Consider the following 23999-nt stretch of genomic DNA (forward strand, 5'->3'; position numbering starts at 1 on the left):
ATCAACCAATCCCTTAATACCTAAAAATACACAACTTCAAAAAGCACTGCTCCTAATTAGATCAAAATGAACAAGCTATGAAACATGAAATTTGTATCCAAATAATTACTTAATCACATATACCTATTTAGTTACTTAAAAACTGTTTTCATATTTTATAATTAGCAATAAAATGGTAAATAATATCAACAGATCAATGATACGACTTCTTAAGGAAGATTAGCTCACACGGGGAGCCATTAAAAGGACATTTGTACATTAAGAGAAAGAATAGCATTACAGTTTCAAAATAATGTAGTGGTTGTTATTAAATAAATCTGCTATCTGTATGCAGTTTCGAATTAACAAAAAATACATATAACTGATAAAGATATATCCTATTACTAGATGAATATTCTCGTTTTAATCACTAAAGTGATAAAGCAGGCCTTGAGGTATTGCAAGGTTTTCCCATAGTCTTGGTCGGTCCAGTTTTAAATTAGAGTATATGTTAGAGATTTATAAATTATTGGATGCTTTACCCATACATTATTGTAGATTAAAAAATACACATTATGCTAATGTATATTAAAGAGTACATACTAGAGATTTATCAATTATTGGATGCTTTACACATACACTAATGTAGATTTAAAAAAATACACATCACACTTATGTAGATTAGAGAAGCAAAAAGAAACTCGCAGGTACATACTGCTTCCAGTTGAGCTTTTTAGAAGAAAAGAAACAATTGATCATTAACCTTATAGTAAATATTTAAGCAACTGCCTCCCACAAGACTTTAAAAAATTTGTGATTCAAAGTTCTAAAAAGTGTTTTAGATACATATAGCAATAGCAAAAATTGACCAAGGAAGACTATTCCTTTCCATTACATGCAATTCCTTGCTATATTTAAATTTCTTATTAACTTCAAAAGTTAAAAATAGGAAGAATAAGTAAATTTTATAAATGATATAACATCTCGAAAATAAATATAAAAGTTCATACTGTAATGTCAAGAAAAACCACTGTCTAATTAAGAGGGAAAAATCCCGGTAGGATAAATCTAAAAAAATGCAAGGTTAGTTTACCATTAAAAAATCTATTACTGTATCACATAAAAATATCAAACAAGTCCCAAAGTCAAGATAAGCTTAATCATAAAAGATATTGATAAAATTCAACATTATAATTTAAGTGAAAGAAATGAAACCAAATTTAATACTTTAGAAATCAAGACTAGAAAAATGCTTCTATAGCATTGATGTAGAATAATTCTAATAGATGTTACTTAATGATAAGATGCTGGATAATTTCTCAATAATTCAAGTCTAAAACATATAAGCAATTATTACATAGAATTATTTTGAAGAACTAAATAATTTAATATAAATAAACACAAAGTATATTAACATTACAAAGATGGAGAACATAAGTAAATCAACACAAGGCTAGAAAAAATATGACTATAAAAAGATATATCTTTACTAATTATTAACTATTACCAAAGAGAAAATAAAATTGAAACAGAGATCTCAAGCTATATTCACTAGCAATATCTGTAAAGAGAAATGCTCCATATCCATGTGGAAAAAAATACGGTTTTACTAAACATGATACAGAGCAAACAAATGGAAAAGCTTACTATCTTCCTAGATAGGCTCAGTATAATAACATAATTTTTCTCATTTAACATAATAGCAATCTAAGTCTGATCCAAATTTAAACACCCAGTTTAAATTGAGCAAACTCATCTTAAAGTATATGTAGTACACACAGAAATAGATTAATTAGCTTTTTAGAGGGAAGGTGGAAAGTAAATGACAGGCTTATTTTTACTCAACATTAAGACATAATACAAAGTTACAATAAATAAAATATAACTTAGGAATTGAAGAGATTTGGAAAGTTGATGCTATTTTAAAATATCTACAAATCAATAAGAAACACTCTAAGATAGGTGGGGAATTAATGAGATTCAATTAGTTTACAAAATTATGGACATATCATCAAAACTTACTAATGTTCAAAGAAACATAAAATTTTAAAGAGGGTAAACATTTTCACCTATTAAATTAGTGATTAGTTTAGAAAAAGCCAAATACCCAAACATAAAGAATAGACAGTCTTCATTTCTGTTAGGTGAATAAACCAAATTCATTTGATAATATGAGTAATGAGCCTTAGAACTATTAATAGTTATAACTTTAAGTATTTCTGCTCTTGGACAGAAATACTAAAGATTTAATTCTAAAGACAGATGAAGGTTTAAACCCTAAAATATTAATTTTAACCTGATTATAACATAGTGAAGCAACAATGAACACCTCCTCCCACGAACGACTGGCTATGCACAGAAAGGAGGTATCTGTGGCTACTACTATATATGACCACAGAGGTTGTGCACTATGTAACTTGAGGCCCTAGGAAAAAAAAACATTAAGTCTTCCTGGATCTCAAAAGTAGAAACTAAGGCTGAGGCACACAGGTTAATCAGCTGGGATTTTTTGTTAGATAAGACACAGTATCCACAGTTTTACATATATAAGACAATACTGATAAGATTTCTCGCCCTGTTACCTCCGTTAATCACTGGTATTATGAAGTAAGTATTACCATCTCCATTAAAAAGCCTGCATATCATACAGATTTTCAGAAAGTTGATACCCTGAATAGCTGAAATTCTGTGAATACATGAAAGCATTATAAAGCAAACTTATATCATAACAGGCCTAGGGGGGAAAGCCAGTTTGAGGATTTAAATAAACACTTTGATTCATTTAAGTGTAGTTCACTATTTGATGAGAACACAGTTTTATTTGAAGACACTGAGATATAGGAGTTGAAGAAATGCTACTCCCTTATGGATTACCTGTGATGGTGCAAAACCAGACATGTGAAAAGCTGAAAACACAAGAGGCAACTCAGTCTTCAGTAGCATTTCAACATAATGGGTACAGCAAAAATACACTGGATGAATGCCAGATTTGACAGTTTCAATAGGTAGGTAACTCTGCATAGAAGAGAAACATTAAATAATGAATATACAGATAATTTAAAATAATACAACATACCTAAATATTTTCCTTTTGCTGTAAATTGCTGCTTCAAAATTAATATGGTGGCATAACAAATTACTGTAAATATTGTAATTATGTAAATTTAACATTCAGAATGCTGAACAGTGTAAAAAGAAGAAATTTTGATAAAGGCAGTTTTATATACCTTCCAAGACTGAGGAATACAATTAATACTTTGTAATTTGGGCAACTTAAATCCTTGAGAAAAGATGAGGAAGGCTGAAAGAATAAATACAGGTATGAGTGAGTACATGAGTAATACTTTGTTTTAATACTAAGTATACTGGAATATACTTAACATTCTCGGCTTTGGCCAATGACTCTAGAATGTCAAAAGATTTTAGCTTTGTCAGCTCTTGAAGATATTTGCATTGTCCCTTTTACTATGTTGATATTAACCTAAATCTGAGTCTGAATTAATAATAATCCAAATTGGGAATGATACAAGAAACTGGTCTCTAAAACTGGGAAAGAAGTGCACAAGGCATTCCTATCAAGATAATTATTTTGTACAAAATTTATGTTTATTTTTGTATTATTTTATATTGATAGTTACCTATATTTATATATAGTACATATGTATGTAAATATATACACATACATATTTATAAACATATTGCTATTTTTTCAATTTGGTTAAGTACGATTTATCATTGCAAATGATGATCAATAATGTTATACTAGGTATTACTATAAACTCAACATATACCCATAATAATTTGTTTTTTAACAAAGAATAATAAACTGGAAGATAAAATTTTATGTAAAAAAAAACTGTTCAGCTAGCAATTATATCAATTAAAATTATTAATCAAATTAGATCTGAAGATTTAATTAATTAAAAGGCTGTCAAAAAGGCATCTTATCTTCTTGCTTTTATTGGTCAAATCTTATTTTCAAACTTTTTAAATAAAACAAAATTAATATTTTAAATTAAAACCCATAGCAATTATATAGGTTAAAATATGGAAGATTTCTTTAAAGCCTTATTGCTAATACTAGGTGCTTTTAAGCATTTAGGTTTGAGTTATACACTAAAATTTCTGAAATCAGCGAGTTAATTTACAGTGAGTTTTCTGTTTTATCATTCATCATCATAAATAATTTATTATTTCACAGTGCAGAAATATATATTTGTAGAAATATATATATTTATGTAAATGTACATTTATGAAGGGTTCTCCAGGAGATAGCTCACAATACTTGAAAAAATATTATTTTTGTTCATTAATGAATGAGACATAGCACGGTAAACAGACATCTTGTAGCCAACTTTATATTGATATGGACAAAAAGAAAACTTTTTAATGAATCATTAAAATAACAACATGGACTGAATGAGAATTAGTATCCATTGATTTATCTTCTTTTGTGAAATATTGCAATATTTCACTAATATATTAACTAATAAATATTGTAATATTTCACTATTGCGATGTTTCACTAATGGCCATGTGTATAATTAGTAAATCTAATAAGCACATATGAAAACAAAAAATCAACTCATAAATGTATTTTAGCTTTTTGACCCAAACTTAGATAATAACTTTCTGAATACATGTCTAATAGTACAAGATCTATGTATAGGAAATGATTCATCTAGAGTATCATTTCTAGGCTGCATTGGAAATACCTTTAGAGTAGGTCCATTAAGAGATAAAGACAATAGATTTATTAATTACATTTTCAAAGAACATAAGTCATTGTTACGTAAGGGACTCCCTAACTTGAGGTAAGAGTTCTTCTACTCTGAAAAATTAGACTCTGTTGGAAGAAATTTTGCCATACTTTGTGGTAACACAGCTCCTGATACCAAGCCTAGCACAGAATAGTTGCTCAACATATTATTGCCTCAATGACAAAAAGGAAAAGATGCTAATGATGGCACACACAGATTGCACAGTATGCAATCATTAGTGTCTTTTCTTTTTGTCTTAAAGTAAGCTCACTTATATAAAGTTTTATTAGTTGGTCTATTAATTACCATTTCATGCCTCTACTTTAAAATAAACATTGTTCATAAAATCGGATCAATAGTGGCAGCTCTGAGTCAAAAGAATATAACATGAGGTCTTCTGAATCATCAAATGATAACCTGTTTATTACACTTATAGTATTTTGATGTAATTTGTTTAGTCACCACTTTCTGAAAGAACAGTAACTCTTTATCATTCAGAATATAGGATTAATGGAACACATGCGGGACAATAGCATTTAGCATCATCTAATTAATAATCTAATATATAAACTACACTAAGATGAAGTGCAAAAAAAATATTTACAACAACATTGGCTTTGGATAGCCTAGAAAGTGATATAACATGAAGCAAAAACTTTACAATATAACACTATTTAGAATACTGTATGTTACTTTAGTGATTAATAATAAAAAATTTATGCGTAAAAATAAAACATAGCAGTCTTATTTTTTCTTCTATTATAGGTATTTGGATGAGTCATTTTATTCCTGATACTAAGAAAAAAAAAAAACTAGTTCTATGTTGCTATGAAAATTAAATAGAAAGACCCCATTTAACAAATGTTCTATTTTTAATGGTCCAATCTAGTCCTCCATCTTTGAGACTCTATGGGCAAAGGATAGGCCATGCTTTACAGAGATGTTGTAGTTAACTTGTGCATCATGCACAGGGGCAAATAGAAAATTTTAAAGATTTTTCAAAACTTTGATTCTATAATTCTATATAACATCAATCCCTCTTCTCAGAAAAAAAAATGGGAAAACCGAATCTGCAAATATGATTAAGACTCATAGTCACATATTCACGTTTAAGAAAGGGAAGGGGTTTGACACTAGACCTCTTTCCTACAAATGGTCACATGACTTACTTTTGTTGATGCTCTACAAATAGGTTACAAGTATGTCATGCCATTCTAATGACTGTAAAATTTAAATGTAGATTCATATTTGAATTAACTCCATAAACTTTCTGAACTAGGTAACTGTTATTTCAAGAAGAGAAAGGGAGGGCTTCTGTAGTGGTGACCCTATATTATAACTATCCCATGACCTGGCTGAACTAGACTGCTTCATTTGAGTATTACTTTAGCCTAATTTATCACCAGTGGAGTTCTGTTTGTATGTACATGTAAAATACTCTGGTTTTTATTTCAGTTTAATTAGTTTTCCTTTTTCATATATTTTTACATAGAGAAAATTTATCATCATTACTTCTATTTATTCTTTGAAATTAGGTCTTTCTACCATGGAAATAACTTCCTGATTTTTCATAATATATCATTTTATTAATGGCTTCAATATTAACAACTGGCCAAACTTTGATTCTTGATGAAACTGCATAAAGAGTGACTATTTCATCATTTAGAAAGTTTTTTCTTAGTAGCAAAAAATAATTGAAGACAATTTAATTAAATCAATATATTAAAGGGTTCTTCTGGTGTAAATGACATCACAGAATAATTTTTCAAACTATTTTTATCTCATATGAGTAATATAGTCACAGTTTATAAAATTTTAAGAACTTCAAATTAATGTTTCATTACTTCCTGTTTTGCTTTTCCTAAGCCTTATTTTTTTAAAACCTTTTTAAAGTCGTTTGTTTACAATATTCTTATGAAGGCAGGGGATCTAGTATCTTTCAAAGACATTTTCTAAAGTAATAAAAGCTTCTAGTTCCTTATATTTTTCTATTAAAATATTAACTTACACGTTCAACACACATTTACTGAGTGATTACTATAAGCCATATAGTTTGGGACATACCTATGAACAAAACAGAAAACTCTGTCCTCAAAGAACTTACATGAAGTGTATAGATAAATAAATAAATACATATCAGAACTTAATATAGGCTATAAAAAAGGTGAAAAATACAACAAGGTAATGAGGTTGGGGTACGTGGGATTGAGGAAACAGGTTGTTTTTTTTTTAGGTTGATTGCAATAATGTGAGGTTAGCTAAAGAAGGTAAGCAAGTTTGTACTATCAACAGCTAAAGCCAAAGTGTCTGTCTGTCACCCTGCTGCAGATTTGCTCATTTTATCAAGTTGCATAGAAAACATCACCACAATGTTTAGGCAATGGAACAAATAAAATAGAAAAGGTATCACTTTTAAATAATCTATTAAGACTTACTGAATGCACTATCAAGTCAAGTGACATAGGGAAAAACACCAATTCAAAAGACTGTTACTCAAAAACATGTATAGTTCCATATAGATGTAAGATACTAGAAGCAGCACTTAGCTAACAGTTCCAGATGGATTCCTGCTGAGGAATCTTAACAGCATGCCATTTGTTTTAAAAAGAAGCATCAAAACAAACTACTGGTAATAACACATTAACGTTGATATATTTGTATTTGAAAAGAAAAAATGATGCTATGGAAGGTACTGCGTAAGTCTTCCCTGACAGTATAGCTGCATCAGTAGAAAGGTGTCAAGCTTTACATCAAGAGATCATTCTGAAAACCCTGGACCAGTAATGTGTCACTCCCTTCCACTCATATATTTCCTATTCAGTGATGCTATCAAAATGGTAAGTCAAATAAGTTTCAAGCTGCTAGAGTCCTGCTTGTTTTCAGTTATAAAGACAGAAATGCTAACAGAACACAAGATCATCAATGATGTGAAAAATATAATGTACTATTTAAAGTTTTATAGGCTCAAAGTAGAAATGCAACTTCAGAAAATTATAGGTTAACATAATTCACTGGTGATGTTTAGATGGTGTCATAATATGATCACTAAAGGCAGAACTGTTAAGACTAGTGGAATGTAGATATTACTTTAAAATATCTGACAGAAGAATGATCGGACATAAAATCCATACCCATTATGACAAGATTTTCAACATTATATTTGAAAATAAGAGTGAAAAGGCTGTTTTTTTTTTTTTTTAATCTTTAAGTACAGTTTAAAGGAATAGAATTACTCAAATTCTTGTTAACAGCAGGAAAAGAGTTCCATTGATTGGAGAAAACCAGTATACACGTTTTTTTTGCCATTTGTTTCCCTCTGTTCATGGGAGGAAAATTTCTCATTATGTGAAGAACAAAAACTAGATGATCTTTTAAAGTAATTGCATATAGCTATTTTGAGCATAACAGTATAACATTTTAATATTTAATGTATTCTATGATGAATTGATTTTATTTTCTTTATCACAAATACATATTATAAAAAACACCTAAAGAATATTTTCATCTCCACATAGATACACGCCAGTCCCTCAAGTTTATCCTTGACTGCCATATTTCACTGTTCAAAAATGCAACAGGTCATGGAAAATGTTTGAGAAATATTAGCATAGCTGATATTTCTGGCAGTTTCCCCTAGCTGGAGATCTTAACAACAGGCACTAAACAAATAAGTAAAATAAACATAAACATAAACTGACTGAGAGATGTACTTACCTCTAAAGTAACCTAAGAGATTGCATAAGACTAGTAAAATCTTTTAAAATACAATACTTAATAAATACTCAGTATAGATTTCCAAAATGTATATAAAATGAGTGGTTCTCTTCTTCTATAGAAAATAGTTACAGTATCTTCCTATTAAATGATTTTCTTATACTGTAATCAGCCGGAGATTCTAACCAAGCAACAATACAACACACCAATTCAATTGTTCTCTTTATACATGCAGAATTTAACTAATATAACTATAATTTTTATTTCTTTATCATGTTTCTACTTCATGAAAATGCTTCTAACATAAATCTTTCCTTCAGTTACTATTAGGTAAGACACCAAGTATTTGAGAAAATGTCAAATCTATACAAAGAGAATCAGTCAAAAAACAGTCAAGTAGAAAAATGAGTATGATTTATTACAAAGCCCTTCAGAAATAAAATAATATCCCAGTGAATTTAAGAATAATGTTCCTTAAAATTTCAAACCCTCCTTTAAAACAGACTGAAGTCTTACAGAAATATGTAGTCTTGGCAACCAAAGGAAAGCAGAAGTCAGAAGCCTAGAGAACTGATGAAGAAACTGGAATGTTTTTTCTTTGTCTCCCAACATTATCATGAACAGAGAAGACACAAACCAGTCATGGCCAGCATAATTCCCTTGCAGGGAGACTGGAAAACATAGTTAAGAAAACTTTACAATATTTTGTAAGATAAAATATGAAAATTGTGTAAATATTCATTTTCAGGATCTCTATCAGGAAAGAGATACTACTTAGTCCTTATCTCTTCAATCAACATACGAGCCACAGAAGTAAAATTAAGCTTTGTTAATGAAAATGAAATCACTTACATAATTACTATCTTAGTATACCACTTGCCTACATAGCCAGCGGAGGTCAAAAACAAAGTTATTTTTTGAATAATAAACTCTGCATTTAATGTACACAAAATAGTTGGTTGTTAAATTAAATACTATTAACCACACATAAGGCAGATAAATTCTAGAAATGCACAAGCGATATATTTCCCTCTAATATACCTCATAGTCATGTTAATGCCAACCTGCTGCACAGATGAAAGACTTTAATTTTTTACATTTACATCAGTAGCTAAAACTTACAAGCTAGGAAAGTAAAACTAAGCTTTGTTAATGAAAATAAATCATTTACATAACTATTTTAATTCACTATTTGCTTACTTTTACAATGGAGGTCAATGGCAATAGCAAATAAAAAGTACTCTTGTGAAAATTCACTTGTTCATATAATTAACACAACAGTACCATTTTTTCTGTAGTTGAGGTTATCTGTTAAATAACCATCATGACCAAGCATAATACATATGACTTTACTCAGTTTAAGATTCAATGAATAAGACTAAATATAATTACAACTCAATTTAATAAAATTCATATTTAAAGTATGGAATAAAATATTGTAAGAATGTATTATAACACACCACTAATATAGCTTTAAGTACTATTCTACTATAAATGTGTCAAGCTATACCATCAAAGAATCATGAAAAATACATGAAAAAAATTAAGCTATTGTGAATCTACTCAAAAAGGATATGAAGAGAAGATTTTATGGAAATTTGCTGCTGTTTCAGGAATCTCTCACAATGCTTTAAAACCCAGGCAAGATCACTTTCTGCCCCAACTTTTAAGAGATTGAGGAATTTGCCATACCTATATCAAAAGTCCACAAAACATAAAAAAAAATCAGGTCTTGCATTGAATGTTTTAAAATTTCTTCTTTGGCATAACTATGTTATATAGAGCACATATAAAAGATTATTTGTCAATATATATTTCTGATGATTACGATATATTTGGATTCACAGTATTCATCTGGCAAATACTGGTAACTTTAAAGGAAGATGAAACAGTGATGAGAAAACAAAATGATATCCTGTAGATGAAAAGCAGAATATAAGCATTTTTTCCTGAAATTGATCTAAAACATGGAATGTTGACAGGATAGTATTACAGAATGTTGAGTCTGGAAGTACCTTTAGTGTTCACACAGTGTAATGGTCCTAAATGGATGTGGTACTTCCCTCAGGAGCCACTTTGGAAATTTTTGGGATTATTTTTGATTGTTATAGTGACTAGCGGTCACTACTGGTACAATGAAGGCCAGATGATTAGACACGGGACAGTCCTGAAGAATAACATGCAAATGTCCTATTTGTTACTGGGTGAAAAAGTTATTTATAATTATCTGAAAGTATTCTGTTTTTATAAAAACTTCTGTATTTTTTAGTATACAGACAATGTAACTCAAATACAGTTCTTTTGTACTATCTTTTCTTTTGTACTTTTGTATTTTTGAAACTTTACTAATACTTGTTCACCATTTTCTAAAAAGTCTTGTTGCCCATGGCAACACTGTGGTATTTGAGGCATGAAAACAAAAATCAGTCTGTATTTGTAGTTGCCAGAGTCACAATGATTTTACATTTGGATGCCAGCTATATCTTACAGTGTAATATATTCAAACATTTCATAATAAATCACTTTCTGTTCATTTCTGACAAATAATATATTATATTGAGTTAAAAAATATGTGACTAGGCTGCTTATATTATCTATGATATCTGTTTAAGAATATCAATAAGGTATTATAGAATATTTGTATAAAAAGCAGGCACAGGATCACAAAACATAATTAAGAGAATCATATGCCCTATGTGATTCAGGCACGTAAGTTCAAATTATTAAATAATGTCATTTTCATCATTATGTGAATCTATAAAACTACTCAGCTGCTTAAACAAGTCTTACATGTATCTTTTTAAAAACTTGATTCTGAAGATGACCCTATAAGTAAAATGGGAATGTTAAGGTTTCCATTTAATAAGCAAAAAAGAGAAGTTTCAGTTTTAACTCTCAGTCCACTGTTTTGCTTATCCATTTCTTTTCAAAATTACAACATGAGTATTAAAAACTGAAACTGCTATAAGTTCATTTTAACTCCTGTATCTGTCCTTCAGGTACTCATCGCCACAGAATTAATCATATTCTAGAAAATAGTATGATTGTGCTATACATGTGCTGATTTTTACAATGTTATTTTTATTTAAAAAAAACAGATAGTCATGAGGGCTTAAAATACTGTAATTGGCCTCTGGAATAACAATGAACTGTAAGTGATTTACCTATAGAGGTAATTTAATCATGTGCCAATATCCTCAAAAACAAAGTCATTTTCTGAATGATGAACTCTGCATTTATAAGTATACAAAATAGTTGGCTATTAAATTAAATACTACTGAGTACATATCAGGCAGATAAAACAAATTCTAGAAACGTATAAGAGAGACATTTCCCTATAATATACCTGACAGTCATTTTAATGCCAAGCTGCTGCACAGATGAAAGACTTTCATTCTTCACATTTGCATCAGTAGCTAAAAAAAATAGAACACTGAGTTATAAAAGTATATAAAAGTTTGCATAATAATCACATTTTAATTGAAAATTGATGAAAGCAATATTTTTACATATTTTAATGTGAATTTTGAAAACACTGATGAATTCATTTTTTTAGGAACTGTCAGTTATATTTTCAAAGGAATTAACAGAAAACTTTTTACAAATAACTTTTTTTCCCATAAAAAGCATTGGAAAGGAAATATAACACAATAGTAGTTTTAAAACAATCTATTTTATTTGGCGGTCAGAATAAAAAAAGCCATTGACCCAAAAAGTGATCTAGAAAAACTACTTTCATCATGCAATGCGTACATAAAACTTTGAATTACAAATATAAAGTATGGTTATTTCCTTCCTGACACTAATGCTTAAATCTTTAAGTAATCAGTGTTCTACTTTTAATGTATGACAAAGTATAAAGGTAGGGTGAATGAGTTTCCTCCTGCAGGCCAAGTTTTCTTTGTGAAGTAGTAGGTGTAATCATCTAACCAAAAGTGAAGAAGGGGTTAGTTATATTTTATACTGTAATATATCCAAACATTTCATAAGGAATCACTTTTCATTTATTTCTTATAAATAAGATAGTGACTAGCTTGCCCATATTATCTACAAAGTCCATTTCAGAATAGAAATAGTATAGTACAGAGGACTGAAGGAAAGGCTGAAAGTCTGGATTAGTTTTTGAGAACACTAGAAGACAAAATTAACAGTGAACCCTCAAAGGCACAACTAAACAGCATTCAGGGTCTAGGTGAAACTTTCAATTTCTGGCTGAAAAAACTATAGCATGGATACATACACACAAACATATGCACACACAATGCATGCACATGATTAAGAGACTCATCACAAGTTATCTAGCTGTAGAGAAGAGTAAAACCTAAGTTTTCAGAATACCATGAGCTTTGTTTTTCTTCGTTACACTTTGGTGTATCTCATACTATCAATATAATCTATTTCACTTCTAGGGTCATTCGTCCCCTTAATAAATCATCTCTGATATAGTAAGTGTGAAACACCATGCCAGAAGCTATCAGGTATAAAAGATAAATCATACCTCATTTCCTAAAAAACTTTCCATGTAGTATCAGAGATCAAATGTGTATATAGATAATTCTGATAAAGATACTTTAAAGCCCAATATGAAATAGGAATGATACAGATAAAGTATTACATGAATTCAGAAGATGAAGAGATTATGTCTAGTTGGTGAGAAAGAAGTGCCACTTAAGCTGAACCTTAACATATATTGATCTGCATGCTTATAGTAACACTAATATTTTTTGCCTTCTGGAAAGCACAGTAATAGACAGCTGTCTTAATGGTAAAGGATGAGTGTGCAGTGGGTAGAGAAAGGTGCCAAGAATGGGCATTCCCATCATCATGTGTTCCACAGATCACAGTGGCTTCTATCAGGAAGCACTGACCTAACACATCAGTGAAGAATGTAATGAAGTTATGGAGCAAGGTGAGGGGAGTTGTCCAAAGGAACTGAACGTGTTAAATAAGGAGCAGGTTCTTTTCGTTCTTCCCTGTGAAAGAAAAGAGTTCTTATGTAGAGGTCTAGTTGTGAGGCCTGAGATGAGTCCCTTAGCTTTTCTAGAGTTCTACAAATACTTTCCAAGATCTAGACCCTCTCTAAAAGTTTATGACACTGTATCTTCAGAATAAAAAATTAACTCAGCACACTTCAACAGATAATGGTTCTCAATTATGATGGTGCATCTTCCAAGGAACTTTTTAAAGGTAAAGATAAATAGGCTTGACTCCAGACTACTAAATAAGATTGCCAAGAGTGAATGTCCAGTCATTTGTATTTTTAAAGCCATCTACAGCTTATTTCTTATACACTAAAGTTGAGATTTACATTTAAAACAATAACAGTTAAATTTAGACATAGTTACAATTGGACAGTTATACACCACTATCCAAATTTCACTCTAATGAAGTGTAGCAAATTCTCAAAAAGGCTTTTAAATTTTGGCATACCAAAACAAACATCAAATATTCATTTTAAAAAACTACTGATGTGAAAGAGAAGTAAATAATTTTAGTATGAATAAAACTACGCAGATAAAAATATGGAAGAAATAAAAACTTTCTCAATGCAGGAATGAAGACATCAGAAAACGATTTAGGGCCATTATATTTAAAGGGGCTTCAGGCCTGGTGTGGTGGCTCCCAGCACTTTTGGAAGCAGAGGGGAATGGATTATCTGAGGTCAGGAGTTGGAGACCACACTAACATGGTGAAACCCCGTCTCTACTAAAAACGCAAAAATTAGCTGGGTGTGGTAGCACACGCCTGTAATCCCAGCTACTCGGGAGGCTGAGGCAGGAGATTCACTCAAATCTGGAAGGCAGAGGTTGCAGTGAGCCACGATCATGCCACTGAACTCCAGCCTGCGTGACAGAGTGAGAGTCCATCTCAAAAGAAAAAAAAAGAGGTTTCCATTTTAAATTTGTATTATATTTGATATACAATATCATCAGTATATCAATGTATATGACTGATATACAATGATAGCAAGCAAATTTTGTAATCCAAAGACATCTTAGACAACAAAAGTTAGGTGAAATAAACTTTTATTATATACAGCTCTGGACTACATGTAACTTACAAGGCAGGAATTGAAATCTCAAAACTAAAACAAAATTGATGGGGGAAAAATGAATAAGTAAAAATAAATAGTTAAAAATGGATGTCTTCAGAGAATTCTGATGTATATGCTTGGCTGGTAACCAGTGATTTACTGATATAGGTAAAACTATGTGGGATATGTAATACATACCTAAGAAGCAATGAGTGAATGAATAAACCAACATCCAATGAATAGCAACAAAATAAATTGTACTTTTAATATCAAACTAGAAGCAAAGTAGAGAATAAAATAGACATCGACACAAAAATATTTTCTGTATATTGAAATCAAGTAACCCATAGAAGAGATAGCTCCCATTCCCTAAAGTCACTGTGAAACGCATAATAAAATACATTGTTGAAGAGTCAATCAACCGATGGCATGTCTAGCATCACACTTACCCACTTACTAACAATGCTTAATTCAGACTATCTTTTAAATAATAATTAACTCTCTAAGAGAGTTATTCTAAGAGAGAGTTATTATTCAAAATAACCAATAATTTTAATTATATATGCAATAGTTTCAAAATAAAATGAGTTGACAAAATTTATGTAACATGAACTGAGATCACTCAGTGTGGTAATGCATTATGTTCTATTTTTGGTTTGCAAAGCTAGCACATACAGCAGCAGTAGAAGAAATTAAATCTATTCTGCCTGGCACTTGGCTAATAGTGTGGAAAAAAAATAAATTTTAAGAAGAGTAAAGAATTTCTCCACTGGAAGACAAATCCATGGATGGAGAGGCAGTTCCTGCTTGGTTGCTTACCGATTTTCCTAATGCACTGCCATATGTGTCCAAACATCAGAAAACTCCTACTATCCAAAGAAATCAGTGGACTACATTTCTTCCTCCCTCCTTCCTTTCCCAGTCAGTCTGTAAGTTCTGTTGCTTCTTTTCTAATAGGTGGTTGTATCCATGCATTTTATTCAGTTCTTACTACCACAGAATTCAATACCTTGTGACCAGGCTACTGTACTCATCTCAGTCTCTTAATTGGTATAGTCAGGGTTATTTGGGGGGGAAAAAAAGCATTTCCATGTCTTGATTATGCAATTACCCTTGCCTGGAAGACTTTTCCCCTCTTCTCTTGTTTCTTTCCGTTCTAATAACCCAGGAGGCAGCACAAGTAACACTCCTGCTCTCTATTAATGCTTACTCCTCTTATCTTCCATGATGGCAGTAATTTGACACTGAAGTCCTTGTCTGCAGGACACCTGGGGCCCTTAAAATACAATCTGTCACTGACAATAACCAAATTCAAATAGCAATTTAAAAAGCACATTGCCTGAAACCCAGTAGCCAGCTGAAAAACTATCAGTTTCTTTCATTTTCTACCTTACTATATGCTGCAATTTGTTTAATCCTAATTATAGGTATATGCCCTATTTTTCGTTCCTGAGGAAAGGTTCATATTATTTCTCTTTGCAATTATCATGCACTGTGCTTTACTCATAAACGTTTCATAAACACAAGATAGAAGAGAGCATCTTTGCTTAACATTTCAAAGAAAGTTTAAAAGGTGTTTAAGTGTATTTAATAAAATTTAAAACTATATTTTAATAATCAAAAGGTGAAACAAGCAAAATGTTGATATTTTTTCTAACCTTTTGATTAACTAGCATCACAAAGAGAAAAGAAATAAAAATACATACTGCCCTGAAAGGGCCACTTAATTTATCATTGCAAAGAAGCAATTACACTGGAAAAAACTTCCTAACTTGTTCCAGGAAATTGAACCAACAAAAAGGAAATGCCTGTTAAGATATGGAAAGATAAACTGTATGGATTTACAAACTGCAAATGTGCAAAATTTTATCTGTTTGTTCTTTCCTTTTTCTTTAAAGGGATAAACAGCCAAACTAATTTGATTTTTCCAGATTTGCAAATTTTATAATGGATTAAAATCCTGAGGGAGCTTACAACAGATGGATGATTGTGTTATTCTAATTTCAACTACCTTAGGGTTTAGAAGGCTGTCATTTTTTAAAAGATAATCAATTTCTCATTTCTGGAAACATGAAAAACATTGAATACATTTACCCAGTATTTGTTTTAAAACATTTGATGTCAAAACAATTTTTAATTTAAAGCAAATAGAGAGAAATTTTATAATTAAAAAATCACTGTTCCACTAGCCAAAAAATACATGATAAAGGATGAGGATATCTAAAACTCTGGGAAGAAAACAATGAACTAGCAACAAGCTCACTATAGCACAATAATGAATATTAATCAGCCAACAGAAAGTCACTTCATTTTTTGGCTTTACCATAAGACTGGTGAATAGCTGTTCAGCTGGAACCCTTAAGGAATTTAAATCCACATTCCGGGTTTATCTGCCTAGATAATACATTCAACAAAGCTGACATTTGAGAGCTCACTCAGCATAATTTAGAAACTGAACAGAGGGCAGTAATGCATGCATACTGAGCAATCAGTTTTGTTGAATATTTAGATAATATATACAATATAATTTTAATTTTAGATTTTCTACAGAAAATATTGTCCCATAAAACAATGTGCAAAAGAGAGCTGTACAAATTATGCTTAAATCTAAAGAAATGCCCACTTTGGTCATGCAAATTTCCATGATTATCACACTTCTTACTCATTTCCTATTACTCCCCAACTTAAACATTAATACCTGTATGTTTTTCACATACATTTATGTTCATTCATAAGGCTGTAATTTTCTTCACAAATGCTTTCCTTTAAAATCTCTTCACAATTTCTTCTTTCTTTCCTCTATGCCTCTATTTCCTCATTTTAAATATGATGATTATATTCAGTTCAGAGAGCAGTTATAGGGTTGGATAATACAATGGCCTCAGCATAGTATCTAATTTAAAACAGATGATCAGTAGATATCCATTCCCTTCACCTACCTTAATTTTTGTTTAATAGTATCTTGTATTTTCTTCTCATGTCTTGGTTTTCATTCTCTTAGATCTCTTTTACCCCTTTTCCAAATTTGTATTAGATGTCATTACGTATAAATAAGCACAGGGTCATCTACATATTCACATACATCAACATATTTAGAATTGCTACAGAACTATAATACATTTCTTTAAATATGGACACGAATATAGCGTGTATATATATAAATGTCATGCTGAAGACACAAAGGATTTTGATATCTAATGTAACAATTTAATCTAGCCATATACAATATAATAAAACTATGAAAATGGTAGTCTAAAGTAAATGCAGTAGGAACAGAGAGGAGAGAATTCTGCTTAGACTAAGAGAAGAGGTAACATTCTAGCCGAAACTTTTCAGGTGAGTTAGGCATTATCATGTGGATGTCACGGAGAAGGAAACATCCAGCCAGAATGAACAACAGGAGCAAAGGTTTAGTGAGGCAAATGCACAGAATGTGTTTGGGCAGTTAATGGTAATAAGGCTGGAAAGAGAGTGGACCAAACTGGAAGTATATACATTAAAAAAAAATTTCTTTTTATAAAAATATACTTTATCTAACTTGAATAAATAGTACATATTTGAATGACGGTTTCTTCAGCAAAAGAAGTCATATCACCCTTTCAGGAAAGATGATCTATTAGCAGTAGTATACACTAACTCTCTGCTTTCTTCACTTTCTATTTATTGCCCCTTAAGTATTGGAATATTCATCCTTGGAAAACTTGATTTCTGTACTCCATTTATTCCTTTACACAGTTACTATTATAAAATAATCTTTGTAAGGTACAGATGAATAAAGTAAAGTTTCTGCTCAGAAATACTGAATGGTTTACTCTATTGCCTATTAAATTAAGATACTCATTGACATACTTTATAAAACCTTCTCTGTCATTCTTTCATTTTTTCCTTTATTTGACAAGCACTTATTGACATTGTTATTCTGGGTGCAAAGAATAAAATGATTGATAAAACACAAAAACAACCCTAAAGAAATGTGCAGGAATGTGAAGAATTAGATACTAAGTCAGAATATGAGAAAGAAATTACAATGAGATGTATTGGCTTTATATACCAAGCTGATGGATTAGTAACCTGTATTTCTAGCCTATACTTTTCCTCTAAACTTGATTCACATACCCAGCATGTACAAAACATATTTACCTGAATGTCCAGCAAGTATCTAAAACAACAAAACAGCCAGCTTCTAATCTCCCTTTCCTCACCTATTCCTCTTCCTCTCAGTGTCCAATCATTCCATTCTCCTAGTAACTCAGAAAAATAGCTCAGAGTCCTCCTTGACTCCTTTCTTTCTCTCATGCCCCACATTCAATCTGTTACCCAATTCTGTTGGCCCCATCTTTAAAATATATCCAGAATCCAAACACTTCTCACCATCTCCATTACTGACATCCTCATTGAGCCATTACGGTTTTTCAGTAGCCTACCTCATTTCCCTGCATCAGTCTTTTGTTCTACTTCAGTCTTTTCTGAACAACACAGCCACAATGCTCTTAAAAAATGTAAATTAGCATGTCATGCCTATGTTCAAAACCCTGCAATGACATTCAAAAACCTGTATCATGCTCTCCTATCTGACTTTAACATGACCAATTCCTCTCCCTTACTCCTCTCTGGCCATATTAGTCCCTTCATGGCCATTTGTTAGAAACTCTTGGCCCGAAAATACCCATATATCTTGCCTGCACTTCCCCTACTGGACTGTGGTAAAAATAAACCACATCATCAATAAAACTTTATATGTAAACTATTTAATACTGTAACCTTCACTCCCAACTAAAACTTCCTAGCTCCTTTTTCTGCTGTGTATTTCCTCATTTATCATTATACCTTTTAACTTCCTGAATATTTTACTTATTTTCTCTCTTCCCACTAGAAAGTAAACTCCAAGAGGGCAAGACTTTGTCTGTCAGAGTGCCAGTACCTAATATAGTAAATTTATTGAATAATGAACACATGAATGTCTGGGACAGGGGGTAGTTGGGATTGATGTGAAGAGTGTAATATTCTGCATGGAAAGAAAGTATGATGCTAGAAAAAAGGAAGGGGCAGGATAATGTAAGATCATGGGTACCATGGTAATAAGCTGAGACTTTATGCTGTGGTCAATCGTAAGAAATGGCAGAGGAATGAGTGGGTTGGATTTACATTTGAAAGATCACTCTGAGAGCAGTGATCTTTTTCAAAGAGCAGCTTTGAAAAAAAACCAGACTCCAAGTAGAGATACCAACTAAAAAGGTTATGATGACAACTTCTCTTATTTCAGATCTTAATGGAAAAGCTTTATATTTTTTCCCCACTCAGTATGATGTTAGCTGTGAGTTTATCACATATGGTCTTTACTGTGTTAAGGTATGTTTCTTCTATAATCAATTTGTTGAGAGTTGGTTTTTTTTTTAATCATAGATAATGCCGAATTTTATCAAATGCTTTTTCAGTATCTATTGAAATGATTATATAGTTTTGCCTGGATGATCCATGCACGGCCAAAAGTAGTGTGAAGTCCTCTAGAATTGTATTGCAGTTAATCTCTTGCATACAGTCTACTAATATTTGTTTTATGACTCTGAGTGCTCCAGTGTTAGGTGCATGTATATTTATTACTGTTATATCCTCTCACTAAATTGATCCCTTTATCATTATACAATGACCTTTTTGGTCGCTTTTTATAGTCTTCTATTACATCTGATACAAGTACAGTTACTCCTTTTCTGGCTGCAGTTGGCATAAAATACCTTTTTCTATTATTTCACTTTCAATCTAGGTGAATCTTGATAAGTGCAGTGAGTTTCTTACAGGAAACACATAGTTAGGTCCTGTTTTGATATTCAGTGACTTTGTATCTTTCAATAGAAAAATTCAGTCTGTTTATATTCAATGTTATTATAAATAGTAGCCAGTTTACTAGTTACTTGTTTACTAATTATTGTGTGATTCCTCTCTTCCTTTATCCTTTCTTACTTTCTTATTTTGCATTTATTTTTTTCTACTGGTATTTTTTAGGCCATCTATTATAGGTTTTCTGGTTTGTGTTGACCATGAGGGTTATGAAACTTTCCTATAGTTATAACGAGTTATCTAAAAGAGATAATAACTTGATTGCAAAAACAAACAAAAACTATACACATTAATTCCTTTCTACTCCCATTTTGAATTTTGATGTCACAATTTATATTATTTATATTGCCTATCACTTAACAAATAGTTGTAGTTACTATTTTTAATAGTTTGTCTTTTAGTCTTCTTAGTAAAGATATAAGTGGTTTACATACCACAACTAAATAATCACGTTAACATAATCATGTTAGCATCCTTTTCTTTCCATTTTAAGAACACCCTTTAACACTTCTTGTATGTGGGTCTGACAGTTTTAAATTCCCTCAACTTTTGTTTGTTTGGGAAAGTCTTTTATTCTCCCTCATGTCTTAAGGATAGCTTTACTGGATATGATATTCTTGGTTTACATGTTATTTTTTTTTTATTTTTTTTTCCTAACACTTTGAGTATATTGTTCTACTCATTCTTGTCCTGTAAAGTATCTGCTGTCAGGCATATTGGAGCTCCTTAGTATATCATTTGCTTACTTTCTCTCACTGTTTTCAGGATCCTCTCTTGTCTTTCACTTTTGAGAGTTTGATTCTAATCTGTACTGGGGTATTCTTATTTGAATGGAATCTTAATTGTTGACCTTTGATCTTCCTGTATCTAGTCATTTGTATATTTTTCTGGATTTGGAGAGATTTCCGTTATTGTTTCCTGGAATAAACTTTCTAGCCCTTGTCTTTCTCAGCTCCCTCTTTAATTACAGTAAGTCAAATATTTGTTCTTTTGATGTTGTTATAGATCCTATAAGCCTTCTTTATTCCTTTTCATTCTTTTTTCTCCTCAGGCTATGTATTTTCAAATTGTCTTCAAGCACACTGATTTTTTTTCTTCTGTTTAATCAATTCTTCTGTTGATGCTCTTTATTACGTTTTTCATTTCAATCATGGTATTTTTCCGCTCCAGGATTTCTGCTTAATTTTTAAGAATGATTTCAATCTGCCTATTAAATTTCTCTGATAAGTTTCTGAATTGATCTCAGTGTTTTCTTGAAATATGTTGAACTTCCTTAAAACAACAATTTAGAAATCTTTGTGTGATCACACATATCCATCATTTTATAGTCTTTGGCATCTCATTTTGTCCATCTGGTCAGGTCATACTTCTATGAATGTTTTTAATACTTGAGGACATGCAATGATACCTACACATTGCGGAATTATGTATTTATTTCAGTCTTTGCAGTCTAGCTTTATTTGTGCCTATCCTTCCAGAGGGCTTTCCAGGGAATCTAAGCAGACTCTCTGTAGAGTTAGTTCCCTGAGCCTATGACAACTGTACCCATCTAGAGAACACTCTAAGCCCAGGCTTGCTGCATGTCTTGCAAGGAATGAGGTTGACACAGTGTTCCAGCCTAGAAAGGCATAGGGAAGATCTAAAGAGAGCACTGGGGCTATGCAGAAACTCTGGCCAGGAATCAGAGTCCAGATGACTATAACCCCCCAGATGGGTGTGTTTCCCAGCAGTTCTCGGTATAAGGAAGACTGGAGTTGAGACTTGGCCCCACAGAATCTCCTGTGGGAAGGAGGCTGATAGGCTGTCTCATAGGCTCAGACAGGCATGTATAAGCCAGCAGGTCTTTGCACAAGTTGGGGTAGTTCCTCAGTTGCAATAGGAGGGACCAGAGCTGATACTAGGGCTCCTCAGGATCAACCATAACATGCAGCCTCATGTGCCTATCATGCTGGCTCAGATGGGCACACATCTCCTAGGAGGTCTTTGCAATAAGAAGACAGCTCTCCAACTGCTGTAGAAGAGACCAGAGCTGATGCTAGGACCCTAGGGATCTGCCATGGGATAGAAGCTGGAAACACATGTCTCAGTTCAGAGGGGTAAATGTCATCCAGTATGTCCCTGCACAGTTAAGACTGCCACAGAAGAAGCCAGGGCTGAGACTAGCCTCTCTCAGTATATGCTCTGGGACACAGGCTAGCATCCCTATCACACTGACCCAGACAAATGTATCTTTTCTTAGACATACTGGGTTTGAGGGATTCTGTGGTTTATCCAGTTGATGTTTATTTATTAGGCAGCTGGTAATATAAGAATGAAGCCTATAGCAGATCTTTAAGTGAAAGATGTAAATTTTGAAATCATCAACACATGAGAGATAGTATAAGCAGAAAAGACTACTAGGGAATAATAGATAGAATCAGAAGAGTAGAAGACATTGCTTAAGGGAAAACAACTTCTAGTGGATAGAAACAAACAAAAAAAAGAGTTCAAGAAAGAATCTCCACTAATTATCTCTTTGTATACTGGGTATACAAACTTCAAAATGTTTAAAATGTACCTGTATACTCCACTGAAGGGAAGTAGCATTCAGACTGGCTTTCAGTGAGATGAAGCACAAATTTTTCAAGTAATTCTACTAAGGCTGTAATAAACAAGAGAATAATTAGGATACTAAAGGTTAAGATAATATGTGACAATGCATTCTTAAATCATAAAACTAGCAGATAAAAGTCACCTGAACTTCTTCACAGATACACTCTAAGAGAGTTCAATTCAAACGCATACTGTTTTAGTATTCATAACATTGTTTTTGATGCAAATTAAACTTTAATAGCTTAGTTGAGAACCTATTCAATATAAAATTGAAAAGAAATCATCTGTTATCATTAGATACTCTAAGAATTATTTCAGAATTTGCTAAATGATTTCAAAACTAAAAGAAAAGTATCACTAATTATGCTACAATACCTTACCTTCATTCTTCATGCATAACAAAAAAAAAATAGTAGTTGGCTCTAAGGCTAGGATCAATGCACAGCTCATTCAAAATCAGGACATACTATATGTTTTATATGCTTTGCAAATGGATGATGTCTATTCAAGGCAACCAGTATCAAAAGAAGGCTTACCCTATCTGGCTCGGAAGTGATAAAATGGTTATTCTCTATGCTGGTTTGATAATGCCACTATGCTTGCATCTAATACCGCTGAAATGGACATAAGCAGGTACAATACTAATTATATTGTACAATATAATTAGTATGCAACCCAGAGTTTCTTGTGGGTTTGAGGGTTTTTTTTTTTTTTTGCTGAAAAGAAATAAATTTGTAGAGTCGCTATTACAATCTTACATAGCAAGTACACTTTAGTCATTATGTAAAATTTTCCCTTAATTACATTCAGAATATCAACCCAAGCCTATATTAACTAAATGAACCCTATTTCACATACAAGTACATTTTAAGCATATAATTCTTGAAGAAAAATTAGTGTTCAGTGGGTGGAAAGTCCAAAATCAAAGAGCTGACAAGCTCTATCTCATAATATCATAGTGGCTTAGGACAAAAATGAAATAATTTTATTCATTGAACTCTATTCATATTATGTTTTCAAAGTTAAATGAGTATTAAAAGTATAAGAATCGGCTGGGCGCGGTGGCTCAAGCCTGTAATCTCAGC

General features: G+C 31.7%; 1 protein-coding gene across 7 annotated transcripts in view; it reads right to left on the reverse strand.

Moving 5' to 3' along the window:
- The window catches only part of TBC1D32 (TBC1 domain family member 32), a 245006-nt gene that overhangs the window by 22358 nt on the left and 198649 nt on the right, over positions 1-23999 (reverse strand). For 6 of the 7 annotated variants that reach the window (XM_078370769.1, XM_078370771.1, XM_078370767.1 and 3 more), the window contains 5 exons: positions 22880-22963; positions 11800-11869; positions 10030-10145; positions 8970-9124; positions 2854-2994 (listed from right to left, as the gene is read on the reverse strand). In XM_078370769.1, coding sequence (XP_078226895.1) covers positions 2854-2994; positions 8970-9124; positions 10030-10145; positions 11800-11869; positions 22880-22963 — 566 coding nt within the window. Of the gene's footprint in view, positions 1-2853; positions 2995-3206; positions 3281-8969; positions 9125-10029; positions 10146-11799; positions 11870-22879; positions 22964-23999 lie in introns of all 7 variants that reach the window. The other variant, XR_013534904.1, reaches the window with a different exon arrangement.

The sequence above is a fragment of the Callithrix jacchus genome, chromosome 4 (assembly GCF_049354715.1).
Source record: "Callithrix jacchus isolate 240 chromosome 4, calJac240_pri, whole genome shotgun sequence".
Classification (NCBI taxonomy): Eukaryota; Metazoa; Chordata; class Mammalia; order Primates; family Cebidae; genus Callithrix; species Callithrix jacchus.